General features: G+C 45.8%; 1 protein-coding gene across 3 annotated transcripts in view; it reads right to left on the bottom strand.

Moving 5' to 3' along the window:
• The window catches only part of LOC128332621 (legumain-like), a 43,827-nt gene that overhangs the window by 12,334 nt on the left and 7,081 nt on the right, over positions 1-24,412 (bottom strand). The window contains exons 1-10 of one of the 3 annotated variants that reach the window (XM_053267135.1): positions 24,032-24,067; positions 23,721-23,888; positions 20,899-20,996; positions 16,910-16,991; positions 15,602-15,687; positions 15,204-15,279; positions 12,954-13,016; positions 9,703-9,769; positions 7,352-7,470; positions 3,917-4,006 (exon numbers count right to left, since the gene is read on the bottom strand). In XM_053267135.1, the coding sequence (XP_053123110.1) occupies positions 3,917-4,006; positions 7,352-7,470; positions 9,703-9,769; positions 12,954-13,016; positions 15,204-15,279; positions 15,602-15,687; positions 16,910-16,991; positions 20,899-20,996; positions 23,721-23,858 (819 nt within the window). In that variant the 5' untranslated portion in view covers positions 23,859-23,888; positions 24,032-24,067. Of the gene's footprint in view, positions 1-3,916; positions 4,007-7,351; positions 7,471-9,702; positions 9,770-12,953; positions 13,017-15,203; positions 15,280-15,601; positions 15,688-16,909; positions 16,992-20,898; positions 20,997-23,720; positions 24,068-24,412 lie in introns of those variants that run through there. The other 2 variants (XM_053267126.1, XM_053267145.1) reach the window with 2 other exon arrangements.

Below are 24,412 nucleotides of genomic sequence, written 5' to 3'. Positions count from 1 at the left end.
CATTAAAAGTAAAACAAATGTATAGTACTCAATGTATATCACTATATATTGTGACGTGTGCATGTGTGCATTCAGTGAAATGTATTTCCAGGCAGCATACTTATTTTGGAATATCAGACTTAAATCCTTGGGGGCCTGGGGTGTGCGGAGGCCCTGGACTTTGAGGGGGGGGGCATTTTAAAATCTCGTCTCTGGGCCCACTCCAACCTTGCTATGCCCCTGAGGCTGCACATACGCTGTGCGATCACCCATGCTGTGACAGTCAGGAAACCAATTCTTCCTGCAGTGTACATGCAACATTACTTAGGACATTGGCCAGAGAGAGCCTGAGTCACTTGCACCAAGAATAAAGGTACAATACATAAAAGAAGCTGTTTAAATGTCCTCTCAGGTGAGCAGATGTCAGCTGTCCGAAGGGGGCGGGATCAGGTGGTACAGGCAGGGATGCTTTATTGGCTCCTCCTCCTAGCTAGGCCCTTTAGGTTTGAGACAGAAGCAGGGGCAAGTTAGGCCAACTCATCTGAGGCCGGGGCAGATTAACCCTTTTGCCGCCTGTAGGCAGAAGGAATTTGCCACCTCCAAGCCAATCCCAGCCATTCCCCAACTCTCCTCCTCCGCAGCAGCAGCAGCAAGCAAAGGCAAAGCTAACAGACAACAACTCACAGATATCTCCTCACCTCTGTTCCACTGAGCTGCCCTCAGTCAGGCTCCGAGAAGCCTTGGCCGCCGGTGGTCACACTTGGCCAGCAGCCCCCACACACTCTGGACTGGAGCCCAGCAGCCAGCCTCCAGGCAGCTGTTTGCTGTGGGTGGCTCAGCTGCGGTGGGCATGGCTGGCAGGTTGAAGCTGCAGGCAGCAGCAGTCTGCTTTCTTTGCTGCTCCCATGCCGGCCCGGCCACCACCACCACTGCGGGCCAGAGTGCTCCCGCCCTTGCCTCTGAGAGAAGTCAAGAAGAGCCTCTTCCGGACCTCTCTCCATGCTGGGGGCGGTGGCCCCGCCCCCTCGGCCTCGGTTCCTCTCCTCCCTTCCTGCACTGCAGGGCCTGTGCCAGCAGCCAACACACACAGAGACAGAGCAGTGGAGATCATCAATGAGAGGTGCAGGCAGGCAGCCTGCCTGCAGGAAGTAACAAGGCAATCATGAACTTTAAGCCCACTTGCTCTTTATTGACCGAAATACTATTGAGATTGGCTGGAACAGCTAGTAAAGTTATATGTGAAATCCTTGGCACAGTTACCTAAGAGTAAACCCCATGGAACATTTCTAAATAAGACTGGGCTGCATGTTTGGATGGTGTACTTCATTGCATAGAATACCTCTCATAAGCGGGCTGGATCTCTCACTGCACTGGGCTGCGCTTGATGCTCTGACTGCATCTGCAACTGCTGTGCATGTGCGCATACACACACACGTCATGTCATGTCACATAATGGGTTGTCCGGCAGCAGATCAGATGAGGGGGAGGAGCGACAAGTCATTCACCCTCCAACTTGGAGTGAGAACTTGAAGAAACGCCACCTCACGCCCCCTCCCCGCTTTCAGGCAGCTGCTGCTTTAGAATAGGAAGGTATGAAGGATCATTCCTTCCCAGGCAGCAGCAGCCGCCAGATGCTGCATCCTGCCAGCCCCAAAACAAGAACACACACATCGCAGCCTGCTGGCTGCTGCTGCCATCCCTCCACCCTGATGCCCGCCCGCGACGTGAGTTTTCAAGACACAAAAACACAATGTAAATATGTCTATTTTTATTTATTTTTTAAAAAATGCCACTGCGGGGATATTTGCTGCCATAGGCAGCTGCCTCCACTGCCTCTCCCGTAATCCGCCTATGGCTGAGGCCACTCAATAGGCTTCCTGGTCAAGGATTTGAACCTGGTCCTCTCAAAACTGTAGCCAACTACAGCCACTGTACTACACAGATAACCTAGAGCACTCCTAAGATATTCTGTTGCTTAAGGGATAGATCTTCGGGCTGTTCACACAAGCAGACCTACCCAAGCCTGCACAGATCTGCACAGATCTAACTGGGTAGGGCTGCTCATGTGGAGTGCTGTGATCAGGCCCAGTACTGGTGCTGTGTTCCCCCCCCCCCCCAGTAGCCTGAGTATTTTACCCCGGCTATTTATTATTGAGGTAGATGGGCATGAGCACAACCTTCTATCCCAGTCCCCAATAGTATGTACAGAGCCAGGCAGCAAGAGCACCCGGCAATGGGAGAATCCTCCAGTGCACTGTGCTCCTGGCACAGTGCATTGTGGGATGCCGGAGGACTTCCTCCTCCAACTCCCAGCTCTGCTGCTGGCCACAGTGCCCATTTTGTGTCTGGCGAGCAGCAGAGCCTGGAAGGGGTGGGAGATTGTGTGCGGGGAGGCAGGCAGTAGCTCACCTCTCCACCCACCCTCCCAACCATGGTCATGCAAATGACTTCCTTGTCTATCAAAGCACAGATTTGACTGGAAATTAGCATGCAAGACCTAGGAGAAGGCAGTGGGGAGCAGGGGCAGGCTACCTAGGTAACCCAGAGAAGCAGTGGCTGGGAGTGGTTAGTGAGGGAGAGCAGTGAGAAATGTGAAGGAAGAAGAAGGGTAAAAAAGGAGGCTACAGAAGAAGCTGAGGAAAAGAAGCAAGGGTTTGAAAGAGAGAGACTTGCCTGTTGACCCAGTTCCTGGAAAGGACCCAGAGTGGCAGAGACCAGGATTTAAAGTGTCAGCGTTGAGGGAGCGTGGAGGGCTGTGAAAAGGGGACCTCCGGGGGTGAGGGAAACTGTCCTCTATGTAACTGTCATTGTTTAGGTTGTTCTTTCCCTACAATTTATTTACTTTACATCTGCTTCTTTCTTTTGCCAATGAATTCTATTGAACTTACCCTGCTCGTTAGAGCTCTAATTTCTGAAAACCCAGGGCCTGTTACAATAAGTATGAATTAAGGAACTGAAGAAAGCTCTATAAATAGAGCCTATTGCTCAGCTGGGGAACAAGGAAGCAGTCACAGCCCAGACAAAGAGGCTCAGGGAGGCTTGACAGACAGGGCTTCTGCCCCGAATCTCCTTCAGAGGAGAGTGTTTACACCTTGTTTACGCCGCCCCGTCCTCCTCTTCAGTGTTTACGCCGCCCCTTCCTCCTCTTCAGAAGTGACTGGAAGTATTGGGCGCGCGTGCACGCACAGTCGTAACGTGTGCAAGCGTGACATGCACACATGAGCCTGATACTTCCGGCCAAAGAGGAGGAAGGGTTGTCAGGGAGGTACACTGCCGCCCCGAAGGTTTTTACCAAAATTGAGTGCCAGAGGGGGGAAGTGAGGGGAGGGGTAAGTGCACCCTCCCCTGCCCTTAAAGTGAGACACACACCCCCGCCTTCAAACTTCGAACCCACCCAGTGTTCGAACCTGTTTGGAGGCCAGTAAAAGAGCCTCCGAACAGGTTCATGCACATCCCTACTGGGAAATCCCTGTCTGGAAAACCTGCAGACTGTAGACAGCCCCTGTAAATTGCCTGGATTAGAGATTGCCAAGAACGATACACAAGTCTGAATTGTCCTTGAAGGCTTTAAAATGATTTTAAACATTGTTTTAAGTTGATGGTTTTAAATTATTGTTCATTTTTTGTTTTATTGTGCACTACCCAGAGCCTATGGATAGGGTGGTATAAAAATGTAATAAACACACCAATAAATATAGACACTCAGGTCCTCAGAGGTTGAGCAAGGTCTATGTAATAAATTAGTCCTCTCATGTGAACGCTATAAAACAGGGTGGTAGTTAAAGCAGGCTGCTCTAGTGGAGGGTGGTTTGACTAGGGAGGCCTGGGTTCAGATCCCATCATTACGACTGCCAACATTAAGTTGCCCAAATACAGGTTATGGAGCGGGGGGAGTCTCGGGGTCAACCTCCAAACCCATTTGAAGCCCAAGACTCACTTTGTTTCCATACTGCATGACATGGCTGGAGTTTGTGCGTTCCTTTACCAACACAAACTGCTTGTGGAGAGTTTCTTTCTTCAGATCCTCCTGCAGGCAAAAAGAAAAAAAGGATGCACATGTGAGTAAACCTACATCTGACCCACATGGGAAGTACAGAAGACATGATTTAGCTTCCTGCTGGGAAGGACACAATAGTAATATTTATATGTAACATACTCATTTGTGAACTCACTTTTTGTACCTTTTCCCCCTATAATGAAATATTTGTTAAGAGGTAATTGCTGACAGAGCAATGGTGCCCTGAGTTGGTTTCAAGTTGAAATTGTTCTTCAGACCAGGGGTGTAGCAAGGGGAGGGGGGCCCATGTTCACATACAGGCGGCCTCCCCACTCGTGGCAGCACCCCCTGCACGGTATGCATGCACCTGGCTCTCCCCATCCTTCTTCCTCCAATGGAAGGAGAATGGGCAGGGCAGGGATGTGTGCCGCCAGCTGCCTCCTTCAGCTGCTTGCCCTCCACCCACCCTTTCCATCGTCTGGGAGCCCAGCTGATAGAAGGAGGATGGGTGGAGAGCAAAGCAGCTAAAGAGAGGCAGCTGGTGGTGTTGGCTACAGGTAGCCGGTGGTGGCAGCTGTGGTGTGAACCCTGGTCAGGAGAAGTGGGGAGTTTGTCGGCTCCTCCTGGAGGCTCGGCAGCTCCCAGATGCAGGGCACAATGGCTTCTTTGAACCCATCCACTCTGTTGTATAGCTCTGCCTCTACTTCAGACAGAGATTGTCCAAGACAATTGGCTCAGGGTTGAACAAGCAGTTAGGAAGTTGACAACAACTGTTATTCAAGGACACCCAAAAGTCAACTAGGATAGATAGAGCAGCCTTTTTTTAAAGGACCAACTAAAATATCAAAGTAGACAGCAAACTTTTGATTTATCCAGAACTAATCTTCAAGCTAGATGTTAAGCAAACACAACAGTGGAGGTGGGGGGATAAACTAGTTTGGGCATGATAGAAGAACCCCAAGGTCAACTGGCTGTTAAGGACATGTTGATGCTACATAGGCACAGAGCTGTGGTAACTACTGCAGACATCCATTTCTTAAATCTGACTTGCAAGTAACATAAAATTTATTTCTGAGACGGAGAGCCATTCTTGTGATTTCTTTCCCTCACAGCAAAAATTGGTGCTTATTGCAGATGTTCTGGTTATCTCTATTTCTCCAGGACAGTGAACTCTTTTTTAGCCTTCAACCAAGAGGCCCAAGTAAAAACAATATGGCAAAATCATCTGCACTTGACTTAGCCCAAGCGACAAGAGGAGGAAAAACTGTTGAATTGCCAGAGCTTAATTACACAGAAATCCAGACTGCACAGTGCAGAGAAGAAAGAGGCAGCTAAGCAAAAAGTGAAGAGCTGACATAGAGACTTTGAAAATGGCACCTTTTTCTCCTAGGGTTATTGGAGAGTTTTGGACAGAGGGATTTTGACTTTTTGACCCTTTTGAAATGGACTGTAACCTGCTTTGAAGAAATACTGCCAGCTTTGCAAACACCTTTCAGGGCTTTTCAATGTAACAACTGCAACCTACCTTAAAGTTGTACTTTGATAGTGTTTTTATGCTTGCCATCTTTTCTTTTTTGATGTGCTTGGTTTTGGCATTTTGCCTATTTTGCCAATAAAAAGATAATATGGAAAGAAAAGTCCTCCTTTCATTACTTGTCTTGGTGGTTCTGCCCTTCCCCAATCAAAGACAGTCACATGCAATACCTCCATGGGAAGAGAGAACATTTTGGAGAGTTTTACCCAAATGTAGCCCAGCTGTCTTGCTGAGGGGAGGACACATCTAGCATAAATTGTAGTTACTGTACTTTTAAAAAGAAAAGCCCCCTTGATGCCTACAATCTCACAAGGCTTGGAACTGTAGCTTGGAACTGTAGCTCAGTAGTTGGACACCTACTTGATGTGCAGAGAGCCCCAGATAACTCCCTGGCATCTAAGTGCCCTGTCCAAAAACCTAGAAGACTGCTGCTTGTTAATGTATTGTAGACAATGATGAGCTAGAGGGGTGAATGCTCTGACTCAGCACTAGGGCAGCTTCACATGTGAAGCAACAATACTCCAGTCATGCAGTGGAAGAATAGCACTTGGATTAGAAAAGCTTGGTCTAAATCTCTGCCCAGATGCAAAGCTTAGTCAACTGCTGCAGTAAAGATTAAGAGGGAGAAACTGCATGTATCCCACCCTAAGTTCCTTGAATGAGGGGCGAGATAGTCATGAGATTAGATACACACTGTGAAAAGGAGAAGGAAGAAGCAAGGAGCTTTTGGGAGTGGGAGGGTGGAAGAGCAAGAAGGATGAAACATTACCAGGGAGTACTAGTACTCCCAGGTCGTTTTAGCAGAGAAACTCAACTGTGTAGCTAAGACTAAGTTTCCAGTTCCAAGAAGGAGACACATTGCGTTCTGTGGACAAAATGCTCAATGGAGGAGTGTCCAATTGCAAGGCAGATCTGCAAGGCCAATTGCAAGGCAGATCCCCCCTCCTGGCCCTTCCACAATCCACACTAAGTATGAACACAACTCCTCATGCTGCACATCGCACAACTCCTCAGGGCACATTGACCAACTTGCTGCACAACACCACACCAGCATTTTCAACCTGCTGGGACTGCTGTGTGTGAATAAGGTAGCCCTGGTGGTGTTGCACAATAGTGCATTTGTGCAACTACCTAAAACAGCACATGTGCAGTTGTGCAACATCACTTCCATTGGAAACCATGGAAATAGCATGACACAAGTGCCTGCACACTCTTTGAGTTAGTTGTTCAAGCATGACCCTGTGCAACACCACCAGGGCTGCTTTATACGCATACAGCAGCCCCAGCAGGTCAGAGACACCAACCTGCTACATTGTGCAGCATGTTGGCCGCTGACACTGATCTAAGGATTCCCAGGACTGCACACTGGCAGACTGCTTCATGTGGGTGGAGCAGCTGGTTATCTCTAAATAGCTCTGGATGGGGGACCTGGGCCTGCACAGATGACACAAGCTTGCACAGAGGCCTCTGGTAGGCACAACCCAGTACCATTGCTTGGCATCCATGCACTCCTAGGGCCCTCTATGTAAGATCACAGCACATGAATCTAGCAAGCCAGCTCAGGCATCAGTCATGGCTTGAAGGAGTCAGAGGCAGCAAAGGCCAGCAAGTTCATGACAAAACTGCTCAGAAGTAGTGAAGAAGAACCAGTGTATGCCTGTTCTATGCCTGCATGGTTCATGTGCCAAATCAGCCATTCTGGGGACACCCCACCCACCACAAAGAAGACTGAAATGAAGAATGGTAGCTAATGCCCACATGAGTGCTAAAGAAAGCACAATTCAGCATCAAACAGTCTTTTGTGTTTTTAAAAGCAGTAATGCTAGGACTTGGTGACCCACCACGTCAGAATCTTCCAGCCAACTGGCACTGAATAGATCGCTGAGGTAGGTTTTCCTTTTCTTATCATAGTAACATACATAAGAAGGTTCCTTAGGATTGGCAGAAGTGATGGCATAAACTGCAAGATAAATGGGGAAAAAATTATTTGCTACCTGTGGTTGACAGAGAGTGACCAGATGTGCTTGTCTGATGGCCTGGTCTACCACCAGGTTAAAGTGAAGTGGTTGGATTTAAGCCAATTTGGACACATTTGCCCCAGTCCAGAGCTCCAAGCACACTGAAAACTTTCCCCTCTAAAGAAGTGAATGGGAAAGCAGTTGTGGGCAATAGAGTTCCATGCACACATTGGAGCTTGCCTGGCATGGACTGCTGTCCCAATCCAGCAGCCTGTTACAGGGTGGGCTCCTAGGATTTCATCTGGTAGGTTTATTGTAACTATGGCTCCAAACTGAAACTTTTAATCTAAACTGGCCATTGCATTGCTGAATACACCCTTCTTGTAGAGGAAACTCAATGTACATTTTGAAGGGACACCTGGCTTTGGCAAACGAAATGACCCTTCAAAATATACATTGTTTCAAAGTCACATTTCCCATAAAATATATGCTCATTTATTCCACCATAGAATGAGATGAACCCTGCTTAGAACAGTCGTTAAGGGCTCAACTTGAACTCGGGATCACTTTCAATAATGTAGAGTGCCATGTGCCAAAACATGAAAGAATCCACCAGTCTTTTTTTCAAGAACTGAGCAGCCTAACATATAATGCATGCATTAGGACAGGGGTTCCCAAAAAATATTTTAACAAGTGCACTCCTTCTGTTGCAAGCTTTCAGCTAAGGTACCCAAATAGAAATTTTTAGTGTTTGTGTGTGTGTGCGCACACATGCACACAAATTCAAATATTACAGCTATGAGACAAGCTACTCCAGTCACTGGCTTACATCCAGACTAAATTACTCATGAGTACTCTCACTGAAATCAATAGGACACGTTTTGCTAAAAGCAAAAACCTCACAGTAAAAGTGCTGTGCGTAAAACTTCCTGCTAACTGAGCAGAGACACCTTTTTAAAGTGGCGATTCTGTTTATTGAGCAGGGGGAGAGCAACTGGCCCTATCCATCCCCAGCACAGCATCCCTCCTGTTGCTGCTGGTGGTGTCTCTTTTTAGATTGTGAGCCCTTCGGGGACAGGGGGCCATCTTTATTCATTTATATTTCTCTATGTGAACCAATTTAGGAACTATTGTTGAAAAGCAGTATATAAATATTCATAGTAGTAGTAGTAGTAGTAGTAGTAGTAGTAGTATATAGACATATACATAAACACCAATTTAAGTGTTACAGTTAAGGAGACAGGTTACTACAGTCACTGGGTTACATACACACTAAGTTATTCATAAGCAGTCTTATACTGACATTAATGAGAGTTTAAAGTAAAGTGTGCCATCGAGTTGGTGTCAACTCCGGGTGACCACAGAGCCCTGTGGTTGTCTTTGGTAGAATACAAGAGGGGTTTCCCGTTTAATTGTCCAATTAATTTTGATTGGAATACTCAGTGCTAATTTTCTGAAAACTGTCAGGCTGAGGGAAGGGAAATGCTGAACTTCAGCACATGGCCAGCCAGTTAGGAGAAGAGGAGGAGGGTCTTTACCCTCCTCCCTCCCCTTCTACAGCAGCCACATCACTTAGGATGTGTTGGCTCCATGCCAGCGATTCTCAGATGAGGGACAAACAGCACAGCTACACAGCAGCATGGGGAGGGAGGAGGGCTCTAAGTACCTCCAGGAGTCCTTCAAGGACCTCCAGGGGTGCTAGTACCAACAGTGGGGTTAGGGATTCCTGAATTAGGATATCAAAATAAAATGTGCCAAGGGAACTGGTCACTATTAAGTGAATCAACATAACCAAAGCCATTATAGGATCCAGTTGTACACAGGAGATAACAGGAGCAAAAATGCCTGAACATGTGGAACATTCCCAAATGTTTGGCTGTCAATTATGGCTGAATTTTTACCAGTTTTGCCACATAGCATTTTTTTTGTGCTGCATGGAATAAGCTTTCCCCTTTCCTAGTGATATCCATTCATTTTCAGAACTGGTAGAAAGCTGTTCTATCAATTCTATACATACACACACCAACACAACCACCCTGACCAAGTATAAGCTCTTAAGGGCAAAGCACCAACCTGGTGGCAGATATGTCAAGGCTCCCAATACGAAAGACAGTTTCACCAAAATCTGTTAAATGTCCAAAGTTTGCCTTGATGCTTCTGATCTCTCATGACATGAACTTTCTTGGATATATACAGGAGAGATTGATGGATCCCAGACCAAAATGCTGACTTACCATTGATATCATCAGGTAGATGATTTATCATTGATCCAGATTCACATGCTTCAATATAAAACACCATCTGCAATTTATGTTAGACATCATGAAGCACAGCTTGAGAGCAACAGGATTTGATATTTCCCTCATTTTCCTTTTAAACTGCCTTTCCCTCTCCTAGCCCTAATGGATCCATCTGATCCTTTCATGTGACCATATGGGAGTGGGTTGGGGGAGTAAACAGCTCCTACCCTATGTGATGTTTTGGCAAGTACAGGGTTAATGTACTTGCAGCTGTTTTGGCAGGAGGTACCTTTCTTGCTTTGGCTGTGTTAGAGAGTTTGGAATCTAGAGAGCTGTCAATCAAAATGTTCTGTTAGAGGAAGTGAGAACACAGTTAAACATTTAGATAGCATTTTGGGTCAGGGGAGAGAAAGAAGAAGAAGAGTCTCTCTTAGGACTCAAAGAAAAGACAGCTTTACGTATAAAGCTGGATTAATGGTCTGTGGTGGACACGTGGTGAATAATCTATGAATCAGCATCTTTTAAATGGAAATCTAAGTATCATTAAGGATAAAGAAGTTGTGAAGCAAGCCAAATAAGTTCTGTTTAAGAACCAGTTAAGTGTCTGTATATTGGTTAGTGGAGTTTTGTCCTTGTGCTGTGACAAAAGTAATGTCCTAACAACGGTTTCACTGGAAGCTTTTGCAGAACCTTGCTCCTCAAACTCCTTCTCTGGTTCCACGGTCCACATGGATCTGGGAGGCCCTTGGACTCTAAAAGCGTTTTTCTCACTCCCTGCATCATAACAAGCAAGCATAAATACCCTACAGTTCTGTAGCGTAAAGTAAGACAATTAACCCTCAGTGGAAACCATCTGTTTATTAAACTCTATTCTATTTACTTGTTTTTAACACCAGACTCAGTGGATTTCTGTCAACACTACCTACACTTACTTTAAGCTATGAAACCAATTTCGGTGTGCTAAATACAGAGGCTTGAAGTGAATTTTAAGGTGGCAGAGAGTATAAAGTCTAACTGAAATCTTCAGGAACATTTATAAATCATAAATAACATTGAAAATAACGGACTGGGACATGACACCCTAATAGTAACAGACAAGCAGAACCTCTGTTTGGGTCAACAAAACCAGTGCACACACAATTAAGCCAGTAGAGGTCTCCATTGTTGAAACTGGGAGGTGGAAACACATGAGATTCCCAGAGGCCAAGAAAGTCTTCCCAGCATGTTCTGTGCTGCCAGTAGACTGGCAACTCTAATTATATCAGCATCTGCCCTCTGATTGGCCACAAAGGGGCAGGAGGTGGGCCCAGACCTGCTGAAGCTTCTGCAAGCCACATATAACCCAGCTCTCTATTGTTTCCAGGCCTGCTAATTCCTGGTAGGTGCCATGAAAGGTAAGTAAATCCATATGACCAAAACAGGAAGAGAGGAGAGCTCTCATTTCCTCCTACCTAGGTTAAGAACAGGATACAGAATGGGCTATCCTGTTTGAGCAACCTGGGCCAGAGGGATTTTCATGCATCCACACACCTATGCAAACCAGGGTACACCTCCCACCTTGGTGTTGATGGTAGTGTGAACAGGCCTACTATGTACCTCACTTTGCCAATACAGTCCTCCCTTGCCAACTGCAAGAGTTCCATTCTGAGAAACCCCTGCGGTTGGTAAATTCGCAGTTGGGAAGCAATCCTATATAATAAAAGGCTAAGTGAGTGGCCGTGGCTTTGGAACGTTGGGGATCTGCGTCCCTGCCTCCCTGGGATGTTCTGGGCCTGCGCTTCGCGCAGGCCCAGAAGAGCCCAAGGGACACAGGACCGCAGACACCAGTGTCCCACAGCCATGGGCGGCCATTAGTCGGTGTGTGGCGGCGGGGGAAAGTGGCCGAGGCGGCGGCGGAGCCGCCGCCTCAGCCATGAGCTGCGGCACGGCGAGAGGAGGCCGAGGCAACCAGAAGCGGCCGCCCTGAAAAAGGCGAGGGCAATGGCGGCGGGGGAAGACCGAGACGGGGACAGGGAAGCTGGGTGAGGTGGCGGCGAAGCCGCCAACGAGGCCCCCGCCCGCTCACAGCCGTCGCCCCCGCCTGCTCACCCGCCCTCCCAGCTGCCCAAAATGAAGCTGGGCGAGGTGGCGGCGAAGCCGCCAACGAGGCCCCCGCCTGCTCACAGCCGCCGCCGCCTGCTCACCCGCCCTCCCAGCTGCCCAAAATCACCTTCGCCGCTCCCCCCCCAAAGATTAAGGGCCAAAATGGCCCATGAGAAGGTCGCCGCCCCCGCCTATCGCCCTCCCGCCCACCCAGCTGCCGAAGGCCACCTTACCCACTCCAGCCCGAGGGAAAAGAGAGGAGCTCACGAGCAGAGCTCCTCTCTGTGCTAAGTCACTGCTCAAACTGCCGCTATGGACGCAAAGGACGCCTATTGTGTCCATTGCGACAGTATGGGCAGCAGCTTAACACAGAGAGTAGCTCTGTTCCCGAGTTCCTCTCTTCTCCTTCGAGCTGGAGCGGGTAAGGTGGGCTCCGGCAGCTGGGTGCGCGGGAGGGCAATAGGCGGGGGCGGCCACCTTCTCATGGGCCATTTTGGCTGTTATTCATCCACAACCCCCCCGCAAAAAAAGTAAAAGCAAAATAAGGAAGAACAAAAACAGAGACAACAACAAAAACACAAAACAAAAAGAGAGAGGGGACAAGGGGGGAAAAAGAGACAGAAAGAGAGAGAGAGAGACAGAAAAGACGGGATAGAAAGCTAGCGCCCGTTATCATAACGGGCTTAAAAATACTAGTAGGAAATAATTGAGGACAGGGGGTATGGGGAATCGCGGCCGTGAAATGACCAAAAAAAAGACAGTAAAAAGTAGGAAAAATCCCCCTGCCCCTGAAAATCACCCCCTGATCCCCGGAAGTGACCCCCCCCCCACCAAACTCCAAGAAAAAAAGCTTGCCAAACCGTGGATACTCAGGTCACGGTTGGCAAGGGAGGTAATAATTTCCCAGTTATGGATACTCAAATCTGCGATTGGGAAAACCCCGATTGGTGAGGGATGACACTACAATAATGCTCACCCGCCTCCTCGGCTTCTTTTACACCTTGATCCTCTCACCTCTACTGAGAACTCTGCTGCCAGAATTATTCACCTCTGCCCTTCCACTAACAGTCATAGGAAGTGCAGTCGAAAAGGTTACAAAGCTGCTTCCCATGCAATTAGCATGGCTGTAACTATTCTTCAGGGTCATAAAAGTGTAATTTTACCTTCTGGTATTTTTTGTGATGGTACAGGTAATGGATGGTTTTATTCAAGTCTTTCACATGGAGCTGTAAAACAAAAGGAACCTTGTTCATATCCAGTGCTGTCAATAAAGCAATGAAAAATGCACAGTAAACATTGGCATAGCACATGTCAAGAAGCATCCCAACCATGTCACAGAAGCTCTCACAACCACCCAGTAGGCAGGCTGGTATTCTTACCCCCATATTACTGAAGGGTTGAGGCAAGGGTGATCATTCAGAGTTCAATCCATGCTCAACAAGGAAACTCATTGGGTGTCCTTGAGCAAAGCCTAACAGGTCTTGCAGTGTTCTAATAAACGGAATAGCGCAATGCACATCTCTTTGAAGGAAGCATGGCATGCATATGAAGTTAAATTGTGAATGCATTTTGGATCTCTCTTTCCAACTAAAGGGGGTCAAGCTGCAGAATGAGAGTGAGAACACCCAGGAAGCTGCAGGGCAAATTCTCTGTGGCAAACACTGGCAACATGGAATCCCTAGAAGGCTCCATGGACACTAGCAAAAGGCCTATTGGCTCCTGTCAGATTCCTGAAAATCCCAGGAGTTTCTAACTCTCAGAAAAGTTCAGAATGGCTTAAAAATTTGATGGTCAATGTGCTAAGACAGAGAGAAGAAGAAGAAATTCTTGTTTTTCCAACCCTGATGACAGCTAAAGTCATGACTGGGTGACTCTGGGCCAGTCACTTCTCTCTCAGCCTAACCTACTTCACAGGGTTGTTGTGAGGAGAAACTTAAGTATGTAGTACACTGCTCTGGGCTCCTTGGAGGAAGAGCAGGATATAAAATGTAAAATAACAATATAATAAAGTGTAAATTGCCTTGAGATCTGGGCTTTGGCTGTATAGAAATGCTCTACATGATAAAATAAAATAGTCCGTATATCCAGATGAATCGGCTCTTGTTTCAAGGCTTTCTCTCACATTTGTGGGTGATTGTGGAGGAATATCTGACTATCCCACCAGAAGATCCACCCTGCTGCCAACTAGAGATGTACACAGAACCGTTTCAGCACTCAGGCACATTGGCCATCTGTGTGGTGACACTGAATGGGGCTAGAAGGAGGAACATTGCGCCCACACTTTTTAGGAGAGCACTGGTGGCAGGGGGAAGTGACAGGGTAGGGATGGGCAGGTAAGAGGCACCCTCCCTGCCCCTGAAAGTAAACCGTCTGGCCTCCCAATGCCAGCATTTCGAACTGGTTTGGTGCTCCAGAAAAGAAGTGTTGAACCGGTTCCGTGCACATCCCAACTGGTTATAGCACCAGTTCTGATAAACTATCATACTGTGCAATTCCTTCCTTGGATTATTAACTGATCCTCACACCATGCTCACCAACTTATCTTCTGATTCTGACTCCTTGTCCAGCTCTGTTTCTCTCTTTGTCCAACTGACTGCTGCAGACAACTCTCTTCCAGCTCTCCAACATATAAATCTTGGACTCTCTTTCTGCAACTCTTTCTTCTTGACTGTCTCCAGGACTCTTCCTCTCAAAGTTTCCAAACTCAACTAACTTGCCTCACTGAACAACCCTTCTATATGTATACACAAATTTTGCTCCAACAATTTTTTTAAAAACCCAATCAGTATAACTCAAAAGTTCCCTCCATTTTTCAAAACTTCCCTTCCCTCCAAAACCAAACTGTCAAACTGATATTCTCAAAGTGAAACTAAGGTATAGCAGGCATGAACTCTTGACCCTGCCAGTTTTTTCATACATAGGCAATTATGTATGAAATACATATGTAAGCATATTAACACAGAAATCCTATTTACAATAATGAAGATGTTTTAGGAATACCAATGCAATAATACTACAAGTAATTTACAAGGGCTTCTTTACAAAAATCAAGAAGTCTAGGACTCGTTCCTCCATAATGATGCTTTAAATTATGACACACCTGTCAATTATATTGACATTTACTTCCATTAATTATATAGTTAAGATACGTTGCACGTACTTCCAAACTTCCAACCTAGTCCCCTGATCTCAACAAGCTGCCCTCTCCACTCCCGCACACACATACACACAGTGGCCAACATCCAGACCAAGAGTTGCACAGGGGGAATGCTTTTGCCCCTCCCTACGGATAGAAGAGGCAACTTTCAGCAATCCTCTTTTCCTTTGACAGCCACAGCTGCTTCCCTCCTGAAAATATGGCCCTGAGGATTGCACTGTGTCCTATGGAAGTTGAAAAATACAAGAATACTTACTTCATCAGAAGGGAAAGCCAAGAGTCCAGGGGCTCCATGATCAGTAAAATAGACAAATATGTGATCCTTGGGGCCACTGCAGAAAAAATAAGTCTGTTGACTTTCTGAGGATGGTACTGTTGAAGACAGTCTCCTTATTTATTACAGTTATATGATGTCCCTCCTGCAAGTAACTCAGAGTGGCATAGATGGTTTCTTCACTCCTCACCATTTTTATCCCAATGACTCTGTGAGGTAGGCTGAAATATAGTGACTGGCCCAGTGGTCACCCAGTGAACTTTGTACAGTTAACTAGGCATTTGAACATGGGTCTTGGTGGCTGGACCTGGTCAGAAACTAGTTTTTACACAACATTGGCTACCCTTAGTGGTCATTCTGACACATGTATTTCCAGTTACCTTTGTACTACTTTTCCTGATCCGATGTGCTTCACTGCTTCTGCATCACCTCTGAGAACAGCAAGGAAATTCTGTGGTGTGACATCCTATAGATCAAGAGGGATTTGGAATGGAAACTGTGAAACAGGGCAGAAACAATACTCTTCACTTACTCTTTTAAAAACCAAACAGTACTGTGCAGTGGCTCTGACACAATAAAGCAGATCCTTTCAAACCATGTTGCAAGGAGCGCAACAGAGGTTCCCCTCAATCAGTGGAGCAGTCATGCTGAAAAGCTCTCTTGGAAAGCACCTGCTGACCATACAGATGTCCCCTTGCAAGATGCAGTCACAGGAGAGCACTAGGATTTCTATAGCACTCTTAGTTCACATGGGGAGACCATGACACCCAACAGGCCTGACCAGCCCAGCGCAGGCTGATGGTGTGTGCTAGAACATGATCCAGGACCCTCTGCACTGTGCTGAGGTTTCATGGCAGATGCACAGAGGCTGCTTGGCAGAGAAGTCAATGTGCAGATGGTCACACTTGCATTTCTAAAAATGAAATGTTGCATTAAAAAATTGGTCTACAAATTTGGCAGGACTTTGGTTGTCAAGCACAAATTTGAGATTGCTATGACCCTGTTGCTTCCCTTCAGTACATCCTATGCACAATGAAGTCCCACCAGGCAACATTCAGACTAAGTTAGTCATTATTCATTGACATTAATAGGATTTCAGGAAGTCATCACTAGCTAGTCTCAATGCTGCCCACTGTGTTCAATGAGACAGGCAAGCTTAGTCCCTCACATCTCTATGGTGAGATAAGGGAGAATCCCCTGCTCCTCTTCCCCAACTCCATGTTTAGACCTGAAGGAGGCAAGGATGGTCTTGCAATCCCTTATGGCATGTGGCAAACAACTTTTAGAAGAGAGGGGAGCTTCAAAAACCATTTGAGGTGGCTGAATGCATCTAAGTAGCTCTTTGGATCTACTATTATGCATACACAGATGCATAGTACTGCATGCAAAATTGATACCCCAATACCTCATCTGATGTTACAAAACGTGATAACTCTGAGGTACAGACAAACATTCTGAATGACATTTGCATTTTTAAAGTAATCCCAACTGGCCCCAGAAAAAACAGATGGGGGGGGGAATTGCTATGAAACTTACTATGACCAATCCCACTCCACTTGGATATATGGTTCACAGATCAATCAAGTGAAGCACTTCAGAGCTGTTCTCTAATTGGATTAGTAATGCTGATTTCTCTTAGGAAAAAATTAGGATTAAAAGCTAAACAAGCAAAGAAATTTGACTTCTACCTCGCCTGTATAGTCCTTGGGAGTTCCTTTGTACACATCTGTGCCATTCGGCCTATTGATAAGGATGCCTTTGGTTGGATTCCTGGAAATGGACAGAAGCATTAAAAATAAATAGTTAAAATGTTTGAGGAGCAGGAGGAAGAGACCCCTGAATTGCCTACATCAACATGCAAGGATCATGACATGCCCACTGAGCCACTACCAGGGCTTTTTCCAGATTACACGCTGCAACAGTTTTGCAACGTGTCCGCTAAGTGCCCCTCCGTATTGCCCATGTTGGGACAGCACAATCGCTGTGCTGTCAGCAGGGTGCCGTTCATGTTTCTGATGCCTTGTTTCAGATTTTATTGATGTGTTGTAGCCCTATAACATTGTATATGTGTTGCAGAAAAACAGTTGCAGCATGGTGTGGTGTGGGCGGTTCAAACGGCGGTGCAATGATTTGTTGATTTTTACAGCCCCTTTCCATCCCATTCATGAAATAATCTTTCCGTGAAATGACTTCCGCCCCCCCCCCCCCCGGGTTTTTACGCAAAGGTGTAACCCGATTTTCATCTGCTTTCGGCTTTTGATTTCGATCACATTTGCTTTTGTTTTTCATCAGACTTGTTTTTTGGACACGTTCATGTTTTCTCCCTTTTTTTGTGCACTGTGGATTGGCTGGCTTATTCGGCAGATCAAGGATCTGTTGATATGTAAAAGCCACTTTTTATTTTATTTTATTATATTACTCTGTTTCTTGTGCAAGGGTCAGCTTTCGGCCCTAGCTGTGCTTCGCCCTGCTGGTGGCTTTGCACAAAGGCACCAAGACAGATAGATAGATAGATAGATAGATAGATAGATAGATAGATAGATAGATAGATAGATAGATATAAGAGTTCATCATGTCAGCAGTATCCTACCCCCTTGGCAGCCCCCATTGGACCAAAATGGAGGAGGAGGAAAGGTAGTGAATGCGATTCTGGTGGAATATGGACACCCCTGCCCGGAAAACCCATTGCAGTGGTGGGCAATTTGAACAGCCACAACCCTGTCACAATGCATTGAAAAACACATTGAGAAATGCTGTACTCACGGTTTCAAGCTGCTGCCTCATACTGTTGCACTTTGCAACACTTTAACCAGTGCAAATCTCATAGTCCAGAAAACACTCAGTTGTCTGAACACATTCAAAAGCTCACTGGCCAATAGCCAGTGAGCACACTGAACATGTACTCCTAACACTACAATGCACACAGTGCTAGTCCTGTGCTAGACCATATCACTCCTTTGCTGATAAAGCTACACTAGCTGCCAATAGGTTTCCAGGCAAAATACAAAGTGCTGGTTATAACCTATAAAGCCCTAAACAGCTTGGGTCCTGGGTACATTATATCTTCTTCATTATGAGCCCCACTGAGGTCATCTGGAGAGGTCCGTCTCCAGTTGCCGCCAGTTCGGCTGGTGGCCACATGAGACAGGCCTTCTCAGTTGCTGCTCCGAGATTGTGGAATGTGCTCCCCACTGAAATACGATCCTCCCCAACTCTGGCAATTTTTGAAAAGCATTTGAAAACCCACCTCTTCACTCAAGCTTTTTCAGCTTTTTTAATGTTTAGGTTTTAATCTGTTTTTGACTTTTAAATTGTTTAAATTGTTTTAAGTTTTATGTATGTTTTAACTTGTTGTATGTTATTGTTAACCACCCAGAGATGAAAGTTTGGGGCAGTATACAAATTTGATAAATAAATAATAAATACGTTGGAAGTCTAAAGAAGCTTGTTTTACCTTAATAGACACCTCCGTATCTTTACAGTAAAGCCTTTGTTGACACAATGATACAATCTTATATAAGTACCATAGCTTTGAATACAAGATTGAAATACAAGGAATAGTGTACTGATTGGCAAGTAAATACGAAGGTTTTAACTTTGTTCCATAAACCATTACACATGTGACCCTACACTGTAGAGAACAGAAACCACTGAAGTTATTTTTCCATAATATAGCTATTTCCTTGGGTTTAGAACTTTAAAACTGTTTCAACTGTGTCTACTCAATATTCCACGGTTCCCTCTAAGGCAGGGTTGACGTTCCTGAGGACTCTCCTTATGGGTCAAGACATAGATGGGTGGATGCCCCGACAGGGGATCTTCTCTGATTCACACTATATTTGTGGGGTGCAAAAATGACACATTTGTGGGAATATGAAAATGACAGTGACAAATTCCAGAGGGCTAGAAAAAACAATCTGTTCCAGCAAAAATAACCAAGAGTGCTGGAGCCTTTGACAGACGAACAGATATATGTTGACGAAGACTAGAGCCCACTGCATTCACACATCTAACAAAGTGGACTTCGGGCACAATACCAAAGTTAGAGTTTGAATTCCAAATTAGGATTTAATTTGGTGGTGGCAGAAAAATATTTAAAGGGTATAAAAGGAAATAAAAGGGTCACAAACATCTATCTATCTATCTCATCTATATATTTAATTCTCTTGGGACATGCGTGCCCAGGATTTGGCGGTGGAACTCTCACAAGGTGCGACATGCTGCGAGAGTTCGGGACTGAGGGAAATGATGGTTGGAGGAGCCCAGAGGAGGAGGCCAAGGGGGTACCACTCCGGTGGCTGGGGGCACCTAGCAACTGAGGGGCAGTGAGAGGAGAAGAGGCCATGAGCGCCACCGAGAGGAGTGGTGATGGGCTCCCGAAAATGGCCGGGTGGAGACTGGCACGGCAACTGGGGTTGTTGTGGTGGGCATGGGGGCTGGGGGTGGTGGAGAGAGGCGGCGGAGGAGGCGGGCCCTGGCAAAGGAGGTGGCCAGCAGGCGAAAATGACTGGAAATTGATTGGGGCAGAAGGGAGGGGGAAGTGGCGAGGAGAGACTAGCGGTGCAGATGCTGTGCGCCGGTTCAGCTAGTATATATATATATATTTCTCTAAGGCATACCCATCGCTAATCCTGTGTGTGGCAGCTCTCACGAGAGTTTGCAAGCGAGCTGCCAGCAGGAGGAGAGTAAAGCGGCGGCACTGGTGGACAAGCTTGCGGGCGAGGTAGGCAAGATGGTGTGGGGGCAGAAAACAGTGTGGGGTGGGCAGGTGGGGGAAGAAAACAGCGGCAGCAGGTGGGAAGGGGGGGGGAGAACTATTGGCGCAGATGCTCTGCACCCGGCACAGCTAGTATTTATTGCTTATCCTCTATAATAAAAGCCCTGGGTGTGCGCCCGTGTCTCTGCGCCCATGTCTCCCTCGGCCGTTCTGGGCATGCGCGGAGCACATGCCCAGAACGTCCGAGGGAGATACGGCCGCAGGCACCAGGCGGCCATGTTGGCTCCCATCCGGGTGGAGGAGAAGCGGCGGCCGAGGAAAAGCGGCTGCCGCTAAGCTGGGCGGGGAGAAGAGGCAGTGGGGGAAGCTGGCCAAGGCGGCGGCGGAGCCGTGGCCGAGGCCTGGATGCACCGCCAAAGCTGGGCGAGGGGAAGAGTAGTCAGGAGCAAAAGACTACCATGCATCAGTTGACTTATCCCTCCAGTAACATCAGATTTAATCCTCAGATCTAACCCTGCTATTGCAGTGGTGATCGGGCTGTAGCTCAGTGGTAGAGCATCTGCTTAGCCTGCAGAAGGTCCCAGATTCAGTTCTTGGCGTCTCCAGGTAGGGCTGAGAAAAATTCCTGCCAAGCCCAAGAGAGTTGCAATCAATCAGAGTAGATAATACTGAGCTAGATGGCCCATTGATATGACTCAGTAAACAGCAGCTCCCTATGATAATGCATGGCAATTTCTCTCTGTGTGCAAGACAGGAGGCTAATCAGTCAAGCCCGTGCACATTAGAGGAGGATATGAGATATACCCCAAAGTCTAGCCTATTTCAGGAGCAAGTCAATTTCCTGTTTTGTGAAATGCCTTAGACGTCTTACTGAAACACTACATTCACGCAGAGCAGCGCCAATAACAAAATGACACAAAATGTATGGATGCCATTGTCCTGCTGAATTAAGTTACTTACTCCTCATTATAGGCAATGTCGTCATACATCATAACGATGATTTGTTCATCTGGGATGCCATTCCGGTGCACAATGTGGTAAGCATGGCATGCATTAGCCTGAAATACATCAAAACCTTCTTTTCAGCTGTTGTTTTTCAATGGATTGAAGGCCACAGGAAGAATATGTAGCATTTATAATGGATTTAAACTACAGTTACCATATTCTGGCTTTCCAAATCCGGGTGCCTAATTATGTAAATTGGCTTGAAAATAATTTTTGAGCAGAATAGTAACTGCACGTTTTGCTCCATAATGCCACTTCTACAAGGGCTAGACCTTAGGGGCTTTTTTTTTTTTTTTTTTTTAAATGAAAGCTGAAATCCAGGCGAATCTGGGTGGGCTAAGCAATCTGGGTGAGATGCATAAAATCTGGGTGAAACCTGGAATTTCAGGGGGCATGTCAACCAGGGGCGTAACAAGGCTGGAGTGGGCCCAGAGACAAAATTTTAAAATGGGCCCCTCGCTGATACACACACACTCACTTCACATGTGACTTGCCTCTGGGGGGCCCCTCAAGGCGTGGGGGCCCCCAGGCAACTGCCTCCCCTTGCCTAATGGTAGTTACGCCCCTGATGTCAACTCTGATTTAAACCTAGAGTTTTCCAATGGAAGTGCTTTCTTCATTTCACACAAAGACATCCTCCAGCTACCATCTCAGTTAACAGATTTACATCCTGCCTTTCCACCAGTTAGGCTTACAGAAATATTTGAATTAAGTTGATTTCAGTCAAAGCATGCCAATCTTCCACCTTAGAACAAATCCACAAACTTTCTCACTCTATTCTCAATGTCTGTCCTGGAAAGTCAGAACTCTCAGGTGTCCTCCTCCAGCAACAACTCAGGGGTGTGAGTGGGGCTGAGAGCAAGTCTTACCTGAACCAGCCCCCATCCTCAGATCAACCTGGGAGTGGAGTAAATCATGCCTACAGTTGGAAAGCCAGAGCAGTTCCTGCCACACAATTCTTCCCATTGGCAACTGGCTGGATGGCAGAGTGGACTGATTTACATTGCCAGGAGAAAGCTTCAATTTAAATCCCGGATTTAAATCAAGTTTCCTACTGATACTTCTTCATGTATTTCTTATATAATGGTGCAAACTGGATCGCTAAAACATGTTAATTTACATGCCAGAGCACTTAGAACACCTAGAAGGGTATACTTCATGTAATAAAGATAACTTGATTTTTACCAATTTAGGAAATAGTATACAATACCTCTTTTTTTTTAATGCAATGGACAGTTTTATTCATTATCTATGTCAAGCTGCCCTGCATCTCCTTATTATACTGCTTACCCTTGACATGTTTTCCTTTTTACTGAGAGAAGGCATTTCTGCAAAATATTTCCAAACAGGGATTCTGCTATGTGCAGAAGCTATGAAAGTTTTGAGGTGACAAAATGCGGAGCAATACAGGAAGCTGTGTACTGAACAATGCCTTCCCTTTCTCCCCCGCCCCTATTTTTCCATTTCACCTCCTTTTCCTATACTGTTAACTCCTCTTTCATGGCATAGCCTCACCACAAAACCACTTGTGAGGAGCTTTAATTTTAACCATATTCTTTTTAGCAGAATACATTAAATTTGGTCTTTTATCCACTTTTTAAAAAAAAACTGAGTTAAGATTTTAGTTTTAAAATCATCCATTTTTTTCTTCCCAGCTTGATTAAATTGCTTAAGCTTCTTGGGGCAGGGATCTGTCTTTTTAAAATTGTTGCTGCTTATTTTACTCTGGAAAACACCAGGGCCATTGCTAGGTACCAAAAAGATCCAGTGCTCAGGCCTCAGCTCCCTTTTTGATAATTAAACTTGATCATACCCCACCCCTCCATAAGTACATATGTTTTTAGAAGTCTCTAATATTCTAATACAGCACCCATGAAAGTATTAGCAGCAGAGAGCACGGTGAAGCTAGGAGCTCTCTCCATGCTCTGTGCAGGTGCCTCCACTGCTGCACTTCTTTGCTGGAAGAGGTCATGGAGGACAAGGGAGTTGACTGATGACTGCATTTCTGCATCTTTAGTACCAGTCCTCATTCCACTCTCTCAAAATTCAGCTTGACACTTCTTAGAAGTGTTACATGTTCACACATGTATGCCACTTGATGACTACACCATCATTTGCCCATGTGAGTGCACAGTTAGTGAGAGAATTTTCATTTCACTTCAACAGACATTACTGTTCAGGAATCCACTGGCATGCAGCTATTGGAAATTCATTCATTCATTCAATTTCTATACCACCCTTCCCAAAATGGCTCAGGCCAGTTTATGCAGAGGAATAATAAATAAATAAGATGGAACCCTGTCCCCAAAGGGCTCACAATCTAAAATGAAACACAGGATAGACACCAGCAACAGTCACTGGAGATACTGTGCTGGGGGTGGATAGGGCCAGTTACTCTCCCCTACTAAATAAAGAGACTCACCACATTAAAAGGTGCCTCTTTGCCAAGTTAGATATAAATTCATGCTGTAGTGTTATGAGATGAGGGGAGAACTTGAATTTACTCAACACAATGATATCCTTGTAAATTTCATTCATTAGATGTTTATCCCATCTTTCTTCCAAAAAGCTCAGGTGGTACATAGAGTTATTTTCCTGACTCCCATTTTATCCTGTGATGCAGGCTAGGCTGAAAGATAGGTGATGTCCCAGTCAACCAGTGAGCTTTATAACCAAGAAGACATTTGAGCCCATTAAGACATTCTAACCACTGCACCACACCGGCTGTTTGTTTGTCCAATTTACATGACTCACACAACTGTATAAGGCACTTTTACCTGATGTCTGTAGTTAAACCAGGTATTTGAACCTGCTACAATGACGACCCAGTGCTTGCCTCCATCCTCTGGGTCCTCTAGAGGAATGGTGCTGATCCCCAAGATACAGCTCAGCAGTGCAGCAATCTTCAAAACCATTCTTGTCTTTTAACTCAACAACTAAGGGAACTGGGAGATAAATAAAATGATAGCAGACAGTAAACAATAGAGCACAGTAAACAATCATAGGTAGAGCGTGGCTTAGTACAAAGAAAGATTAGAGAGATAAAACTCAAACCCAGTGTAAATGGTAAGGAAGAGCTAAAGGAGACCTTGAAGTATATTGGCTACTAATGAGTATGTGGTGTAGGAACACAGACACACAGCTGTGTGAACTTGGCTCTCTTTATCCCTTCCCCCCCACCCCACTGTTAACCTCCTTTGTTGATTGAAATTACTGCCAGAGTGTGTGTAATTAAAACTGTGAACCATATAAGCAGGTGATCCACAGACAAACTATGAACAACATTGAGGCTGGCATTTGATGCTGAAATGTCTGTTTTTATTATGCTTTTAACAACAGTTTTACAAGTTCAATCATCTGTTTTTTACACAATAAATTTGAAGGTCTTAAAGAAATACTTGGGAGTCCTTTTAAATATTCATATTGCATCCCCAGCTTACCAGTTTATAAAAAGTGAAAATTATTTTGC

Source organism: Hemicordylus capensis, chromosome 1, assembly GCF_027244095.1.
Source record: "Hemicordylus capensis ecotype Gifberg chromosome 1, rHemCap1.1.pri, whole genome shotgun sequence".
Classification (NCBI taxonomy): Eukaryota; Metazoa; Chordata; class Lepidosauria; order Squamata; family Cordylidae; genus Hemicordylus; species Hemicordylus capensis.
The sequence above is the reverse complement of the archived record's forward strand: the minus strand, read 5'-3'. Positions and strand labels throughout refer to the sequence as shown.